The sequence below is a fragment of the Sorex fumeus genome, unplaced genomic scaffold (assembly GCF_029834395.1).
Source record: "Sorex fumeus unplaced genomic scaffold, SorFum_2.1 ptg000037l, whole genome shotgun sequence".
In the NCBI taxonomy this organism is placed as follows: domain Eukaryota; kingdom Metazoa; phylum Chordata; class Mammalia; order Eulipotyphla; family Soricidae; genus Sorex; species Sorex fumeus.
Window position 1 is genome coordinate 46,425,578 of NW_026606094.1, and position 18,716 is coordinate 46,444,293.

Consider the following 18,716-nt stretch of genomic DNA (forward strand, 5'->3'; position numbering starts at 1 on the left):
TAACTTATAAAAAAGATAGAACAAGGCCTTCCTTAAGAAATGGTAAAAATCCTCAGGGTAGATGCAAAAAAGCACAGTAGAAATGACATTTGTACCTATATGTTCATTGCAGCACTGTTCACAGTAGCCAAAATCTGGAAACAACCCAAGTGCCCTAGAACAGATGACTGGTTAAAGAAACTTTGGTACATCTACACCATGGAATACTATACAGCTGTCAGGAGAGATGAAGTTATGAACTTTGCTTATAAATGGATAGATATGGAAAGTATCATGCTAAGTGAAATGAGTCAGAAAGAGAGGGATAGACAGAATGACTGCACTCATTTGTGGAGTATAAAACAACATAACATGAGGTTGACACCTAAGGATAGTAGATACAAGGGACAGATAGATTGCTCCATAGCTGGAAGCCTGCCTCATGAGCAAAGGGGAGAAAGCAGCTGGAATAGAAAAGGGATCACTAAGAAAAAGATGGCTGCAGGAATCAGTCGGGATGGGAGATGTGTGCAGAAAGTAGATAAAAAACCAAACATGATAACCTCTCAGGGTCTTTATTGAAAACCATAATGCCCAAAAGTAGAGAGAGATGATGTGGAATAATTTCTGCCATGAAGGCCGGGGGGGGGGGTAGGAAAGGGGGGTATACTGGGGATATTGGTGGTGGGGAATGTGCACTGGTAGAGGGATGGGTGTTTGAACATTGTGTGATTGTAACCCAAACATGAAAGCTTGTAACTATCTCACGGTGATTCAATAAAATTTTTTTAAAAAATATCCTCAGGGCCCCTGCCATCCCCAGCCTCCCCCTTTGGCAGACATATAACAAATTTATTGGGATGGAAGAATAGCACAGCAGGTAAGGTGTTTGCCTTGCACATGACCTACCTGGGTTCAATTCCCAGCATCCCATATGTTCCCTGAGCACCACCAGGGGTAATTCCTGAGTGCAGAGCCAGGAGTGATCCCTGTGCATCACCAGGTGTGACCCAAAAAGCTAAAAAAGAAAAAAATTATTTTCTATTGCTTACTCCAACAAAACCTAAAGATATGGCAAATGGGATTATCAGATGATAAATCAGCAAAAATCAATTAGTAGTAATTAATTGCTATCTTATTTTAACCTGTGTAAATTAGGAAATTCAAATAATTTAACACAATATAGTATATTGCCTATTATCACTTGCATAACTAAGTTTTCAACTCTGGCATTTAAAACATACTGCATTAAATTTTTTGTAGTTGAAACTTATTGCATGAATCATATATTCCCTATCATAAATGTGGCTTTTTTTTGCCCCCTTGGCTGATATATAACAAATTTATTTCATATTACTTGGTTCAAAACACTTAAAAGAATGGCAAATAGAATTATTAGAAATTAAATCAAAGAAAATCAATTTGTGATGATTAATTGCTATATGTTTTTAACTTTCCTTAATCTAGCAGAGTACAACCATATACACCATTAGTGAGTACCATATTCAATACCCCATGACAGGAAATTTCTTCTGTCATTTAAACGAGCTCTTTTAAAGCTTCTTGCAAAATTGGTTTCAAAGCTGTGAATTCCCTGAGTTGTTGCCTAACCATGAAACTCTGTATAGTTCCTTCAAATCTGAATGATAATCTGGATAGCGTATTCTTGGTGAGGTGTTTAGTCCATTGAGTTCTTTGTATCTAAATATTTTAAAAATCTTTCCATATTCTTCTGGCTTGTAAAGTCTCATTTGTTAGATCTGCTGTACATCTTATGGGCTGTCCTTTTTATGTAAATTTCTTTTTTTTCTTATATTTATTTATTGAATCACTGTGGGAAAAGTTACTAAGCTTTGAGGTTTAAGTCTCGGTCATACAATGATCAAACACCTTTCCCTTCACCAGTACTCATTTTTCACCACCAAGAACCCGAATATATCCCCCTCCCACCCCTCCCAATGCCTGTGAGGCAGATGATTTCCACTTAACTCTTCTCTACATTGATTACATTCATTGTTTCAACAAAAGATGCACCATTATTGCTTAGATATATCCCCCCTCCCCAACAATCAGAATTGCTGAAAAGGCATTGTGAAACACTTTGTTTTCTATAGCTGGTTATGAGAATCATATAATCTTGCACGACTGCAATAGCAGCCTTGCGATTTTGGATTTCTGCAAAGAGCCAGATAATTACGAGATTGGTTTCTGTGTGTCTGGTGTTATGGCTGTGCCAGAGAGCCGCTGGGGGGGGCAACTCGTGACCTCGATAGGGAGTGAAGCATGAGCTGGTACCGCCCCCCTTCCCATGAGCCTGCAGTGATACCTGGCTTTTGTATAAGCTCTGAGGCGGCAGCCACCTTGCAGGCAGGAAAAAGGCAGAAGGAGGCAACACCCTTTCCCTCCCGGAGAGGCATGGAGCCGTAGTTTAATGCATGGCCCATTCACTTTTCTGCTGCAAGCTGCCAGGCTCTGGATTAAGTCCTTTTGCCTCTGGAGCCATGACCATGCTGGAAAGTCGCTCATGGGGGGCAACTCATGACCTCGGTAGGGCATGAAGGACGTGCTGGTACCGCCCCACTTCTCATGAGACTGCAGTTGCCCCGTCAACACAGGCCCATACCTGGCTTTCCAATAAGCTCTGAGGTGGTGGCCATCTTGTATGCAGTCCAGATGCATTTCTGCCAAATGCCGCTGGGTTTCGAGATTTGTTTCTGAGTCTCTTGGATAATGGCCGCTAATTAGCTTGATCAGGAGCCAGAGAGGATGTTTGTAGGTGGTGACTCGGGGTCTCTCTGGGATGGGGAGGAAAGGACCGGTTCCACCCCCATCTGGTGAGGCCCCACGTTGTCTCGTCACTGCAGGCCCAAACCTGACTGTCCAGTAGCCTTTGGAGGATGATAGTCACCGGGCCGCCATGGGGAACAGGCCAGGGTACAAAACCTATTCCCACATGGATTGGCCCAGAGCAAGTAACCTACTGCAAGAACAGGACACATTTCTGCCAAAAGCCTTTGGGTTCCAAGATTCGTTTCTGAGTCTCTGGGTTCATGGCTGTTAAGCAGTTTGATCAGGAACCAGAGAGGCCATGCTTCCAATTATATAGCTGAGCCAGAGGTGGTTTGTGGGTGTGTCTCCCACATACCTACTTTTGGCCATGTCCTTTCTTGGTAAACTTTGCCCCAAGTTTTTGGAGTCTGGTCAAAGGCACAGCAGCAATTTTGGGGTATCTGAAAGCCTGACGGTGACATCAGTCTGCTTATGCACTCACCTCACAGGTAAAAATTGACCTGCTGGCGGCATCATACCCCCTGTAAATTTCTTTTTTGATCTTGCTGTTTTCAATATTCTGTCTCTATCTTTCAATTTTGTCATTTAAATATACATATATATGTATATGTATATATGTTAGTCCTCAAGTGGTCGGTGTTGGGCCCAGAGATAAGCAAGGTGTGTAGAATGAAAGCGTAGGTCTAAAGCGCACTCAGGCCATTTAGCACTGACTGGCTTTTGCAGCCCCTCTTTATTAGGTTGACAATCAAAACATCCAGTATGTATCAGAGTACATAAGATCAAAATACATAGATCAAAACACCTTGAAGTACATAATTTTTTGTAGCCTAATAATGCACAAAGTTCTTAATGAAGTAAATCAGACCATCTTGTAAATCTGTACATCCCACTTCCCATATATTCCACATCAAAACCCATGCAAGCCTACACAATTGCCCAGTAAGATGTTTGTTTAACTTTCATCCAATCATAGCACAGTTAATCTATAACAAAAGGTGGCTGCATTGGAACATGCTGACCCCAACCCAGTTCATTCAGAGTTCCTAGCTGTTTGCAGCCTTTTTTGAAGAGTAGCATTCCTGTAACTTTCTCATGACTCTGGTCAGGCTCCAACATATATATTTAAAAATAAAAATAAAAACAAGAAACTAAAATCTATTTGTACATTGCCATTAAAGAACGACAGAATAATTTAAACTTGTGAAGAATTTTAAGCACTTTTTAATTTTTACAGTAAAGTAAAGTAAGTAAAAGCCCTCCCGTTGATCATCGATTTGCTCAAGCGGGCCCAGTAACGTCTCCATTGGAGACTTTGTTGTTACTGTGTTTGGCATATCGAATACAACACGGGTAGCTTTCCAGGCACTGCCGTGCAGGCGAGAGACTCTCTGTAGCTTGCCGGGCTCTCCGAGAGGGGCAGAGGAATCGAACTCGGGTCAGCCATGTTGGCTGCGTGCAAGGCAAACGCCCTACCACTGTGCTATCGCTCCAGTCCAATTTTTACAATAATACCACAATTACTATTTTATACTTGGAGTATTGCTACCCCATCCATTCCCACCACCAGAGTGCCAAGATCCCTCCACGATTTTCCCAGAGTTCCTTAGCCTCATATTCCACCTCCTTGACGTCTGTGTACCTGGAACTTTTCAAGCATATGTCACTGAGCCACTATGTGGCATGAACAATGGTGAGAACTCAGTGAAGTGCTTGGCAATGTAATTTCTGTAGGTTCTCCCTTCACAGTATACTCTAAATCCCATATATGGATTTCTTCTCAATTAGAAGATTTATAAAATTCCTGAACTGAATTTTATTATTTGATTGTGGGGGCACGCACCAGTGAAGCTCAGAACTTACTCCTGGCAGCTCAGAGGGCCAATAGGGAGGTGGGGATTGAACCCAGGTCAGCTGCCTGCACATTGTTGCCTTACTTGCAGCACTATCACTCCAGTCCCCAAAGTCTTGAATTTTAAAATCTAGCTGATTTTGAATTTTATTCAGCTTACAAATCTTTGTACAGTCAATAAAATTTTATTTATATGACAAAATAATTCACCTGGATGGAGATTTTTTTAATATTAGTTTACCTCAGTAAAGTAAAGGCCCTCCCGTTGATCGTCGATTTGTTCGAGCGGGCCCAGTAACATCTCCACTGGAGACTTTGTTGTTACTGTGTCTGGCATATCGAATACTCTCGGTAGCTTGCCGGGGGGCTGGAGCAATAGCGCAGCGGGTAGAGTGTTCGCCTTACTAAGCGGCCAACATGGCCGACCCGAGTTCGATTCCTCCGCCCTTCTCGGAGAGCCCGGCAAGCTACCGAGAGTATTCGATATGCCAGACACAGTAACAACAAAGTCTCCAATGGAGACGTTACTGGGCCCGCTCGAGCAAATCGACGATCAACGGGAGGGCCTTTACCTTTACCTTTACCTCAGTAAAGTAGATTTATCCCCACTATATTTGGCTTCCGACCCGAGTTCGATTCCTCCGCCCTTCTCGGAGAGCCCGGCAAGCTACCGAGAGTATCTCGCCCACACGGCAGAGCCTGGCAAGCTCCCTATGACGTATTCGATATGCCAAACACAGTAACAACAAAGTCTCCAATGGAGACGTTACTGGGCCCACTCGAGCAAATCGATGATCAACGGGAGGGCCTTTACCTTTTATATTTGGCTTACCTGCTTTTTTAGCTATGTTTATGTTTTAATCTATTCAAGTATTTTAAACTACTTAATTTAAGACTATACTTTCTCTAACTTCCTAACAATTAGACAATACAGCAATGACTTGTTATTCTACTTTCCAAAATGCTAGCTAGTGGAGCCGAAGCCCTAGTACTGTGGCTACAGTGCTTGCTTTGCACACGGCCGACCTGGGTTCAATCGCTGGCATCCCATATGGTCCCCCAAGCACTACCAGGAGTAATTCCTTAGTGCAGAGCCAGGATTAATTCTTGAGCATCACTGGGTGTGACCCAAGATGCAAAAAAAAAAATGCTAACTAGTATTATACCAGCTAAACAGCAGCAACAAAAAAGACTAAGGAAGTTAAGTTAAAGCACATTCCTACTTTGATCCCCTAGAAATTTTTTTATAGTCATCAAGAATTTGCTTCTATCAATCTTTTTCAAGAAAACTAATGAGGATCTATATAAATCTTAGTCCCAAACCTGAAAAAATTTTTTAAAAAAATGAAGTTCAGAAAGGGAGGGAAGAAACAAGGGGAAGGGGTAATAGAAATAAGAAAAATGGCAGGAAAAAAGGAAAGAATATTTCAACTTAATCCCACCAGATTTCCCTAAAAAGTAAAGGACTGGAAAAGTGATAAATAAGATAACTGCTACTAAAGCTTCACTGCCTGTTTCGTTATGCCTAAGAGTTCATTTTAACCAGAAGGAAATAACTATTAAAAAGCAGTTCTAAGAAGTCAATAGGTCAATAATTAATAGAGGTTGTATTTTTTTAATGAAAAGTCTATACTCCAGATCAAAGCACATGGAAATATTCCACTGATCAGTTTTTCCAGGGAAAGCAGGAAACACACACAGAAAAAAAAGGCATCAACTGTTCATTGAGCATTAAAATGAACGATAAATGAAGCAAAAAGGGAATAGAATATAGCATCAGCAAGGCCACATTCAGTTTCCCTGGAGAAGTGCAGAGCACCCTTCAGAGTGCCCCAGCAACAGGTGGTTTGCAGCTGTGAGGACGGTGCTTGTCTCTTTAGATGTAAGCTTTCATTGCTTTCTACGTGACTGTTCCTCCTTTACTTTTGTTATCTCGGTGTGTAAAGCTGAAAGAAAGCCTCTGGTTCTCATCTGAGGCGAAGTTTCCACAATCTCATTTATCACACTCACACAGAGGCCTCCAAACCTGTCTTCAGTACTGGATGAATAAGTCAAAATGGTATTATTTAGTCTTGAATATTTTCGTGACAGTGAGGATTTTACTAAGGAATTTAATTACATATGGAATTTGGTGTTTGTTTGAAATATTACCTGACCTGAATTTGAACTACCAAAAGTCCTTTACAAATAAGGCACTAGATGACAGAAATTAAAAATACTTTTTACTTATTTTTATTATGATAACATTGGTTTACAGAGTATAAATATTTCTATGTTTTAGGTATGCAGGATTACTATACCATATTCATCACCAAATTACCAATATTCCTCCACCAAAGTTCATTTGACCTCTACCTTTTAAGCCCACTCGTGCTCCCATAGCTGCCTCACTTTTATGGTCAAAGAAAACAATATCCTTGTTTCCTGTCTGTCAAAAAAAAAACAACACAAAAACACAAAGAAGAAGAAAGTGATATTTGCTTTAAAAGCATTGTCACAAAGGCACTTTACTTTATAGTAGGACAGGATGTTCATGCTGTGATTCATCCTGTCCTATTTATAAACTTTAAAACAGTGTTCATATGTTTAGGCACTAGGACACCTTATTGGAATTATGGATGGAAACTGAAAATAGTCCTCATGTTACTTTGATTAATTGACTCCAAAATTTATAACCAGAGGGGAAGATAATAATCAGGTCCTGTTTATCTCAAGTCTGACCTGATCTAAGTGTGTAAGTCTACAGAGAAAGTATTTTTTTATGTATCTGAAGACATAGACTTTCTGAGCATGTTTTCCCCTGCTGGAATGTGGGACTGAGATAAAAGACAAGCCTTAGAAGTTTAATTATCCTGGATATATAGCACTGCAGGGAGATTTACCTCCCCAGAGTTATGTGGTTACATTTTCAGAGGGTAGGAGTGAGGTGAGGGTGAGAGTGGGGCAAGTGAGATGGGACCCAGCTCTTAGGATTGTAAAGATGAAGATACTAATCTTAGCTCCCCTCCCCACCACCACCCCTAAAAAATATGTACATATATACTTTGCAAAAGATCAGAATGCAAAGTTGAATATGTTTGCACTGAACATTTATCTCCCTCAGAGGAGAAAGAGGAATAGCTATTCCATCAATATAGCCATCCAGATTCATATTTTGCGGGTTCCTTATCTACAGTATATACCACGTACAGAATAACATCTGGTTTTCATTGTTTCACTGTGGAAAGAGGAAATTAAGGTAAAGGGAGCCAGCATGATAATTGTCTGTATTTAATAACCTCTTCTGCTCCAGAAACCTTGTGTTTGTATTTAGATAATATTAATAAGTAAAGATATTAACATTTTTAAATCTCATACATATGTTAAATTGTAATTTGCACCTCCTTTGTGCAAACATATCTTAATCTAGTTCAGTCATCTAGGTGCCCAAGAATCTGTATTTGAACAGCTCTCCCAAAAGATTCTTCCAGACTCGGTTTACAACCCAAAAATGAAAAGCTCACTTAGGCAAAACAGATCTACCTCCATTACCAAGCTTTCTGATTTTCAGTCATTGTACTCCTCCCATATTTTTATAGTTTGTTGGAAGATATAAGGACTTAATTTTTTTTGGTTTAAACTTTGGGATAAAATTGAGGATTGGCACATCTCTGGTTAGTTTGTATTATACTTGTGCACTCTTTTGTAATGTTATCTATAAAATGCTCTGAAAAAAATCATTCTTTTTAAATTTAATTTAATTTTCTTTGTTTTTGTTTTTGGGTCACACCTGGCAATTCTCAGGGGCTACTCCTGGCTCTTCACTCAAAAATTACTCCTGGGGGTGTTTGGGGGACCATATGTGATGCCGGGGATCGAACCTGGTCAGGCGCCTGCAAGGCAAATGCCCTCCCCGCTGGACTATCGCTCTGGTTCCTTGAAAATAATTCTTAGAAACTAATCTTAAAAATGAATCAGAAAAAAAATGAATCAGACTTCTAGAATCTTAAGTGTCGCCAACAAATTTATTAACCAGCCTCTTGATCACAGTATTACACCAAAACTTTACTGATTTCCACATTCTCTGTGAACCATTATTTTAATCCCTTATACTTGTGTATTGCATCAGAATCTACAAGATACCTTTACACTGTTGTCCCACTTGAATTTTAGAATAGTGTTTGAAATAGGAACTGTTAGAACACATACTGTTTATATGAATGTTTGCTATTTTCTCTTTCAATATATTTGAAATGAAATGTGAAAAGACTGATGTTGGTTATATGTATGGGACTTAAGTTGTCTAGCTACAGTGTTTGGGCATTTTAATTGAAAGGGAATGCTTTTGTGAGGACATCAAGATTTGTGAAGGAATAAGAATTGCTGGGTGAGGATGTAGCTGAGCAGTAGGGTGAGCACAGGCATCTCATGGTAAGGTCTTGCGTTCTGTCACCCCTGGCATTGCCAAAAAAAATTACAAAAAAATAAACTCATCTTTTATATCAGGCACTTACAAGGGACTTAGAGTAGTAATATAGTGGGTAGGGTTTTTACATTGCATGTGTCTGACTCAGGTGTGATCCCAGCACCCGATATAGTCCCCCAAACCCACCAGATCCATGAGCACAGAGCCAAGAGTAATGCCTAAGCATATTAGGTGTGGTCCCCAGAACAAATAATAAATAAATAAAATTTTAATATAACAGAGACTGCATATCATATCATTTGTACATGTTGAGGATAATCTTTTCCAGTTGCACAGAAGTTACATCCATTCCTATGTCAGAGTTGATACTTTGCTATTAAACAAAAGATAAATACAGATGTGCAATGTCTTAAGGGAAAAACAAACTTTTCAAACTGTTTCTTAAATGCCTTTGAATCCTTTTAATGTTTAGTTGTCAGCATAGAGATTTATACTTTTTACAGTCCTCAAAGTACTTGCATACATATTATTTTATTTAATAACCCTGACTAAGTCCACACTATATCTATTTTTTTGAAATGAGAAAAAGTAAAGGCTGAGATACGGTGCAAGATCATATTTTCAAGGGATAATAGATGTTAGACCTACAAGAAAGATATTCAATCTTACATATATGTGTTTCTCCTTTGAAAAGGTACTATGATGATTAAACTGTGAAGTACATATTCTGCTTAAAGTATCTTGAGCTTGAAATATCCCTATAACCAAATATTTTATTTCCTAATGTCAGGCCCCTAGGAGCAGAAGTTTCAGAGTAATTAAATTTCAGAGAATTGTTATGAACTAACAACAGGAGCTATGATATGTGACCCAAGTAAAGGGGAGTCCTATGATGGTTAACCTAATAACAGTTTGTGAAAAACCATTTCCTGTGTTGAGTTTTTAGGTTCATCACATAAAAATTCACCACGGCAGGACAGAAAAAGAAGGTGAAGGAGTTAAAGCACTTGCCTTGCAATCAGCTAACCAGAGTTTGATCACCAGCATCAAATATGAATTCTCCCTATACCCTCCCACACCCACACACCAGCACAGGAGTGATTTCTGAACTCAAAGGGGTTATCCATGTATAACACTGGCTATGACCAAAACAAATAAACTAAAATCACTCTGGCAGTAACAATGCAGTGTTGAATGTTACAGAATTCACTTAAACACAATTTTTTTTCTATCTGTTGTATAGGACAATGTTTAAACTCTGACTTCAAAATGTGTTCAGAGTCCTTACAGAATTTAGTTTGCTAAGTGTTATATGTGTCTTTTCTTTGTCTAATATACTCATTCTTTCCTTAAACAGGATTTTCCGAGGCAGGCTGGAGCACTGGAAACCGAAGCCCTCTTCCCCAACCCCGGCCTCCACTCGCTCACCTTGCATGCCTTTCTCCTGGTTTAATGAAAGCCGAAAAGGATCCTATTCTTTAAAGAATCTGCCTTCACCCACGAGTCCCCTTCAGCCTTCTCCTGAGACTCTAATTTCAGATAAAAAGGGGTCCAAGGTAGAAAACACATGGATTAAAAAAGCAAACAAGAAAATCCCAAATCTTTTCTTCTCTTCAATCTTTGGAAAGCATTCTCAACTTGTGTGTATACTCTGGATCCAAGAAACCAATTTGATAACACTGCAATAAACAATGCATGGTATTTCTTGCGTGGGATAAAAGGAAACCTCATTTAACCAGCACCTTCTTTAATACTGTTCTATTCTAGATTGTATGTTACTCTGGTTTGCCTGTCTTTTCATATATTGCTGTTTAATCTCACTTTGAGAGTTAAGCCATGCTGGGAAGGATACATTTAAATTAGAACAATATGATCAATCTGTTTACCAAGTATTCCTCTTTAAATTATGTTACAAAGCTATTTTTCTATGCTCATCAAGATTTACTTGAAGACAAATTTGATACTAAACATGTGTTCAATACATCTTAAGTGAAACCCTTTAAGACAAACGAATGCTAGCATAGCACCCTTATTTATTTCTTCTTTTAAATAAAACTTCCATGTTAAAAAAAATGTAAAATTCTATCCCCAAAATTCTTTAACTTGAGCATAATTAGGAACAATTTGCATGGGAATTACTTATTTTTAATGCATCATAGTTATTTCCAGCATGACAATGCAAATCTTACCTAACTTTGTATTGAAACATTCAGTGGCTAACTTTCACATGTCATTTGGGCTCCTTTTATCTGTGTTCACTTTTCCTTTTCAAACAGAAAGGTATGATTAATGTTATGTGAATTTAATTATTTCCTTGAGGTCAACAACTCACAGGGTTTTGATTTGGTTTTACATTGTGTTTCCAGTGATGATGTTAAATGGCAGTGTGCTGTGTAAAATGCCTTCTGCTTAAATGTTTCTACCAACCCAACTCTGACTCCGTCTCCTTTTCTGAAGTTTTAGCAAACTTTGGAATTTGTTTGGTACTAAATTTTCCAGTCTCTTGCCTAGTACTTATTTTGACAACTGACTAAATTAAACTCAATTCACAGGAACCTTCTGGAAAACTAACCATCCAGTTCCTAGTGAAGTGGAATATGAAACAAGATGGTGTTGGTCAAGTGCTTAGAGTTCTTGGGAAGCCTGTCAGTCCAGAAATACTAGCCAAAAATGAATGTTTTGACAACAGTAAAACACATTGGCCTTGAAACATTTCTGTAATGAATCTGAGAAATCTAAATGTTGTTTGAATAATTCTACTGTCATCTTGTGCTAGAAAACTTACAGCCTTTTTAAAAATGTCTTTACAAATGCAACAATTAATTTGTTTGTTCATCATTATTTTATTTGACTTTAATATCCACTGAAAATTTTGATGACATTCTAGGGAAATTTTACTTGCATACCTCTGCATCCCCAGTGGGTTACTTGGAAATGCATGTCTATTGTGCTTAGCTTCTTTGGCACTCCGCTGTTGCTATACAAGAGTTGTATTTTAGGGTTCAACTACTAGTGTATTATCAGATTGTGACCTCCCCGAGAACTCATCTTCCTGAAGGTTACATCCAGGAGAGTATCTGCCATTTCTCACAGTATTTATCATGGCAAACAGCAAGTGATCTTTCCCAGGAGTGCTCAAGCTACCTTTCTAGTATGGATTGCCATCTGTTCCCAATAACTCAGGCTTTCCACACCATCTTATATTTTCACTTACACTGTTACTCATCATTATTAGGTCCAACAAAGATAGGCTGATTAATATTATTCCTCTGAGCAGTTGCAGAGGATAACGAATGCTGCACTCTTGAAGAGAAATTGAGGAATCATTTCTCCAAAATACTCATCTTTTCATTCAATGTAAATCACACCCAGAATTCCCTACCACTTGCACAAGACACAGGTCTCCATCACTGCCCTGCTGAAGGTCATTGCCTAGCCAAAAATGAATGTCCTCTAAGCTGATTTAAAAGGAATTAGAAGGTGCAACTACACCAAGCTCTGACTTTCTCACAGTGCTCACTTAACACTGAGTTTCACTTCCTTTCACAGAATTTTACCTTCAATGATGACTTCAGTCCCAGCAGCACCAGCTCGGCAGATCTGAGTGGCCTCGGAGCAGAACCCAAAACTCCAGGGCTCTCTCAGTCCTTAGCACTGTCATCAGATGAGGTATGTTCTTGGCACTTAGACCGATCTGCTCTCTCAGATAAGGCATGTTTATTCATGAACTGTCACTGGAAAAATATTTTTTAGACTAGATTTATATATAAATTACCAAGACTCTGGTTTCATATTTGCAATGACACCTTCATGATTTCTCTTCCTGTGTCTCAACGTAAAAGCAGAGTATCATCCCTAAACCCCTTTAAACTGTCCAGGAACCTTCTCAGATTTTTTCTGTGATTCAAATAGGATAACTCTAAACAGATGTGGAGATCAGAGGCTGGGCACTGAAGAGCTGAAATAGGGAACAATCACACTCAAGTTTACAGATAACCATTCCCCTTCTCCCAATATGTTCCTATAATAGTGCCCCCTCCCCAAGATTCTGATACACCCTCTTACGCCCTCTATATGGACAGGATCCCTGGTGGAGAATCACTACAGTGGACAGGGGAGAGGGAATTCCCATTGGAGGTCGGGGGGAGACTGATACTGGGTGAGTAGGTCCTGGATCAGTTCGGCATTGCTATGTATCCTCAGAAGATAAATTGTGTCCAATTTATTATATTAGTTCTCCAAGAGATAAATAAAGAATAACAGAGAATGTGGTGGTGATGACACTTGTATTGGGCAGGGTAGGAACTGTCAGAAATATATTTTCACTCAAAATACTTATTCATAAATATTCCTTTATAATGTGATATTTTATTTGAAACTATTTCTCTTGCCCATCTTCTTCAGGCTTACTTGATGTTAATTTTATTACGTATGTACTGAATATCTTGTATCTCCTATTTCTATAACACTGTTCTTTTTGATTCCTTTTTTGCTCCCTTACTCAGAGCCTGGATATGATAGATGATGAGGTGAGCTATCACTGGGCTTGTATGGTGGCTTATGCAGTATTGTTTGAATTTGTTCTCTCTTTGCAGTTGATTTAACAGTCAAACAATACAAAACCACTTTACTTTAGAGTGGAAAGGGTTTTTTTGTCTTAAATAGTTTCACTCAACGCCCCTGTCTTTTTCTCTTAGTTTAAAACATAAAATATATTTCTGAGTCAGGGTTAACCCCAGATTCCACTTCCAGAGTCCTGCATTGTAACTCCCATTACCATTTTCTTGACATGGTTCATTCTGATTTCATCCTTCATCTTCATCTCAGCTTGCCATCCCCTGCTCTGTGTTCCCTGCATGGGTCACCATGGTGACTTCTTTCTCTCCTCCAAGCCCTATGTCATCACCTTCTGCTCTCATCTTAGTGGTCCTAGGAATCGAGCTGCTCTTTTCACTATTAAATGTAATATTCTGCATTGGACAGACCTGAGTAAGTGCACAACAACACTTATTGTGCTATACCACTTACCGGCCCTTTGGTTATTGATAACCCTGATTTTCTGAACCTTGGTCTCCTTGTTTATTAAAATTAATAAAGAACATTACCTATCCTGTCATCTGCACAGATTTACTGGCTACTTCAATGAAGCAACAGCTGTAAAATTTCCCCTATGTGTGGAGCTTAATACCCTCTCATCTAAGTGAAGGAAAATTCAATATTTGCAAAGATACATTTCCACATATTTCAAGTGTCTCATAAAAGAATAAATGTAGGGAGATGGATTGCATATAGAAATCAATGAGGTGTTTATTTTTTTTTCATGTAATGACCACTCCAAAATGTTTCTTTGCAACATTAGATTTTCTTTTTCTGTTTTAAGCTCCCTTCATCAATAATTACTCTTTACTAGAGGGAACTTCTTAATTTGAAAGTGCCTAAGAATGTGAAGTAAATAAATATGTTCCTTTTAAACTGTGTGTATGTATATGTACACACACAGATGTATATATGATGCACATGCACTCGATGCAACTCAAACAATTGAGTTATCAATGAATGGTTTAAAAATCAATGTGGCTTTAATGGGCAATAAATTCCTTTGTTATTATAATAGACCATGCTGAGCCATGGCACTTTGGTCCTTTAACAACACTGCATAACATTCCTACCCCAGATCCTTGATGACGGACAGTCTCCCAAACACAGTCAGTGTCAGCATCGGGCCGTGCATGAATGGAGTGTGCAGCAGGTTTCTCACTGGCTAATGAGCCTAAATCTGGAGCAGTATGTGTCTGAATTCAGTGCCAAAAACATCACTGGAGAGCAACTCCTGCAGTTGGATGGAAATAAACTTAAGGTAAAGAATGATTTATCACTCTGAGGTTATGAGGTGTAATTTATATTACTCACAAGCACCTAAAATGCTTTCATTAGGTATGAGCATTCTGCATATCTGAGCAACAATTCACAGCAGATGGCAAACGAAAGGACATTGAATTATTTCTAATAGCAGACCACATCTCAAAAAGACCATCATAGATCTAGATCAAACAGTAGGCTAAAGACTCTGTAGATTCACTTAGCAACACATGGTTCAAGTATTAACTCTGTCCACCCCCTCTGTGGTTGTCAGTTTTAATACTGACCATCGTGGACTCTTTTGTTACATTAAAGTGAAAACCCAGATCCATGAATCTTCCCTTCTGTACTCATTTTTCCTCCATTCTGCTTTTCCCCGAGCACTACTCCAAAGCAAGAAGGTTCTCACCAGAACTTTCTTGCCCAGATCATGCAGACAACATCTTCCCAGTGCCCCCCTTCTCCCTCATTGTCACGCATTAAGTCCATCTACCTTAGAGTCTGAGGTGGCACCCACCCAAACCTGTGTATAAACATCCAAAAAAAAATTGCCGCCCGCCCACCCTCCTTTCCACCATGGCCCCCTGTTGAGCTGACGGGCAGATGAGTATCTCTTGACAGTCCTGAAAAGGTTAGCAATCAGTCAGTATCCTGTGAATATGAAGGCCCCATTGACAAGGCTGTCCCTGTTGGGGAGATGGATGTTTCCTGCTGTTGATTCTGAAGGTCATGGAACATTTAGAGTATGTGAACTATCTTCGCTTATTCTGAATTCCAAATTCATCGAACAACCTCTTTATTATAATCAGGTTTCCTTTAGAGGCCTGCCTACAGGGAGAGAATGGCTACTCAGACTGATAGGAACATTTTGGTCCCAAAAACATATTTGGATCTCATTGTGAAATGAATTAATACACTGCTAAAAAATGTTATTTTTTTCAGTTCTGCCTTAGTGAAGGGCTGCTCTGGCAGCAGGGGTCTGCATCTATCTTTTGAAAATATTGATGACTTTGGAAATACTTTTGCCAATAAATGTCTGCAGCCCATAAGGTAGAGAATCAGAATTGTGCCCTTTTTCCATTCATTCTTTCATTGAATGCTAACTCAGAAATCGTTTACATGAAAAGGTTTAGGATGTGCTTTGCTGCAAAGAAAAAAAAGCAGATCCCAGTTTGACCACCCCCACTCCAGTGTTCATATTTGGGGCATTTGTAACCAGCTCTCTGGTTAGCTTGGACCTCTTACTTCTTTTGCTATTGATAAATTTATTTATGACGTTGCAATACTGTAGGCTCAAGGGTCAACAGTTTCACACTGAGTTTGTTTTGGGGCTTTTCTTCTTAGTCTCTTGGAATGACGTCATCCCAGGATCGAGCCCTGGTCAAAAAGAAGCTGAAGGAAATGAAGGTGTCTCTGGAGAAGGCTCGGAAGGCTCAAGAGAAAATAGAAAAACAAAGGGAAAAGCTGAGGAAGAGGGAACAAGAGCAAATGCAGAGGAAGTCCAAAAAGACTGAAAAGATGATGGCAGCAAGTGAGGGTGCTGGTGAGCAGTAACACACGTTCTATGTGGGGGGAGGGGAGCGGAAGGTTCATGCTTCTCCAGCTTCTCCTGTCCTACCTTCCTCCAGTGAATGAAGAAACTGATTGATGGTGGGGTATTGCTGCTGTAGGCAGACTGGGGAACTGTGTGTGGAGTAACTGCATTTTCTGCAATAATAGAATATACTCTTCATTTTAACCAACTAAAATAATCCCAAACTTCTTTTGGCTTATTTACAAATCCATGGATCTTGTGTCTGAGAAATGCAAGTGACTGTATTTCTTTCCCTTCTTACTTACCAACATCGTGTGTTGTTTTGGGTGGATTGTGTCACTTGGAGGACCAGGGCAACTCTGTCCAGCCCTGACACTCACACCCACACCCCCATTGTGTTAATGAAGCACCAAGAACTGTCAGTATGGGATCCTGAAATGGGACAACTGCACATGTCTGCATGGCTGAGGCTTCAGAATCTACTCCAGTGTGCAGGAGAGGTACCCTTCTATGCCATGTTGGCAGCATGTGCTCTGCCAAATACCTATTGTGACAAAAGGCAAACAAAATATTGTTTGCTGGGTGTTGGCAAGAGAGAAGAGAATTAATCTTGTGTTAACTACAGAAGAGAGCAAAATACTTAAGAATGTGGTCATATTTATTACCATGAGGTCTTAATGGTTAATAATATTTATCCTCCAGATTTAGCTGAACAAAGGAGAAAAATCAGATATGATTACATCATGGGATGTTGGGTTCACTTATTCAGTTTTCTACTGCTGTATATTTGGTAATTTCAGCAGCATTCATACACACCACAGAGATTCTCTTCCACCCTACCCACCCCCACTAACAAATTGAACAGGAAATTGATTTTTAAGGAAACCAACATTTTCAGGTTTCCTCTCTGGGGGAACATTCTGGCGGGTCTTCAGCCTCTCTATGACACAATCAGGAACTCGTCCCATATTTTCTGCTCAAGATTTCCCAAGCGTGCTCAGTGTTTTAACAAATGTACTTTTAAGAAAAATAGAAATGCCAGTTAAAGAGAATTCGAATTTGAGTAATGTGCAACCAGAGAAACAATTTTATTGAGTACACGGAATGTTCTGTAAAGAGGAACTGTCAGTTGTATATTAGAGATATTTTGAATGGTTTTTCCTGAATCATTCTCTTCCATGCATTAAAGGGTTCCACTTTGACAGTTCAAGTTTGTTTTAAGATAGTACCTAGGATATAGCCTAGCAGATGAGTCATTTATATATTTGAAAGCCAGCATTAAGGATTTCAGTATTTCGTTGAACTAATTCAAGTTGGAGGAGAAAATAAACTCATCTTGAGAAATTTCAAATGATAGGCAAAAATAGATGTAATAGTTACAGAGATTTTGGATTTGCATAAATTAAACCAGAGAAGCAAGTTTTAGTGTTTATTTTGTAGTTTAATGTTCTTTTGCTTTTTGTAATTCATGTATCTGGTTTTCTTTCCTGCATTGGTTATAAAAATGAGGTCATCCACTTTCCAAGGGACGAGTTTCAAGTGAAGATTTCAGGCCAAATAAAGTCTTGGACAATATTTTCTTCCTCTGCTATGTGAGGATCTCTGTTTGGTTCTGTTCACATTTTACTGGAAATGTTATGTGCACAGAATTTGGGGGAAATGTTCTGAAAGGTTACAAGTAATAGATTATGTAAACGAGTTCCTGCCAATTTAACTCCATCTCATATTTTGAGCATTGTGATTTTTTTAAGAAAGGGGGATCTGAATGTAGAATTATCTAAACTAGAAATTTATAATAATTTTGTTTCTCTCTAGAATCTATTTATTGTTTACTACAGGAGTATTGTCTGCTTTCTTTCAGCCTATTCACTAAGCCCTCAGAAACACATAAAGTAACATCATGTCACTATGTCTATTTTTCTGTCTGTCTTTATTTGGGTATAATGGAAGCTGCCATACTGGATACTCTTCATATTTTGTCATGTGAGCTGCTTTGCCATTTATTAATACAATGGCAAACAAGAAACCACTATTGATCAATTACAAACTTCAGCAAATCTTTTCTAATTCTAAAATACTAAATCAAAATCTGTTCATAATTGTGTTTTCTATTTTAAATATTTGTTTATTGTTGGAGGAGAAAGTGAGCTGGATCACACTGGAAGTTTTAATGTATTCATTTTAAGAGTAGAAAATGAAGGATAATTGTCTTAAGTTATGTTTACACTTTGATAATATTTGAAATGGATGTATATACTGAAAATGTCTACATGTTCCCATTTCTACACCTAATTTAT

General features: G+C 38.9%; 1 protein-coding gene across 9 annotated transcripts in view; it reads left to right on the top strand.

Annotated features, from left to right (window-relative positions):
* PPP1R9A (protein phosphatase 1 regulatory subunit 9A) overlaps positions 1-18,328 on the top strand; it is a 337,678-nt gene extending 319,350 nt beyond the window's left edge. For 4 of the 9 annotated variants that reach the window (XM_056118127.1, XM_056118126.1, XM_056118130.1 and 1 more), the window contains 5 exons: positions 10,384-10,582; positions 12,576-12,695; positions 13,532-13,555; positions 14,701-14,883; positions 16,230-18,328. In XM_056118127.1, the coding sequence (XP_055974102.1) occupies positions 10,384-10,582; positions 12,576-12,695; positions 13,532-13,555; positions 14,701-14,883; positions 16,230-16,439 (736 nt within the window). In that variant the 3' untranslated portion in view covers positions 16,440-18,328. The remainder of the gene's footprint in view (positions 1-10,383; positions 10,583-12,575; positions 12,696-13,531; positions 13,556-14,700; positions 14,884-16,229) is intronic. The other 5 variants (XM_056118129.1, XM_056118134.1, XM_056118131.1 and 2 more) reach the window with 3 other exon arrangements.
* Positions 18,329-18,716: the final 388 nt, after the last annotated feature.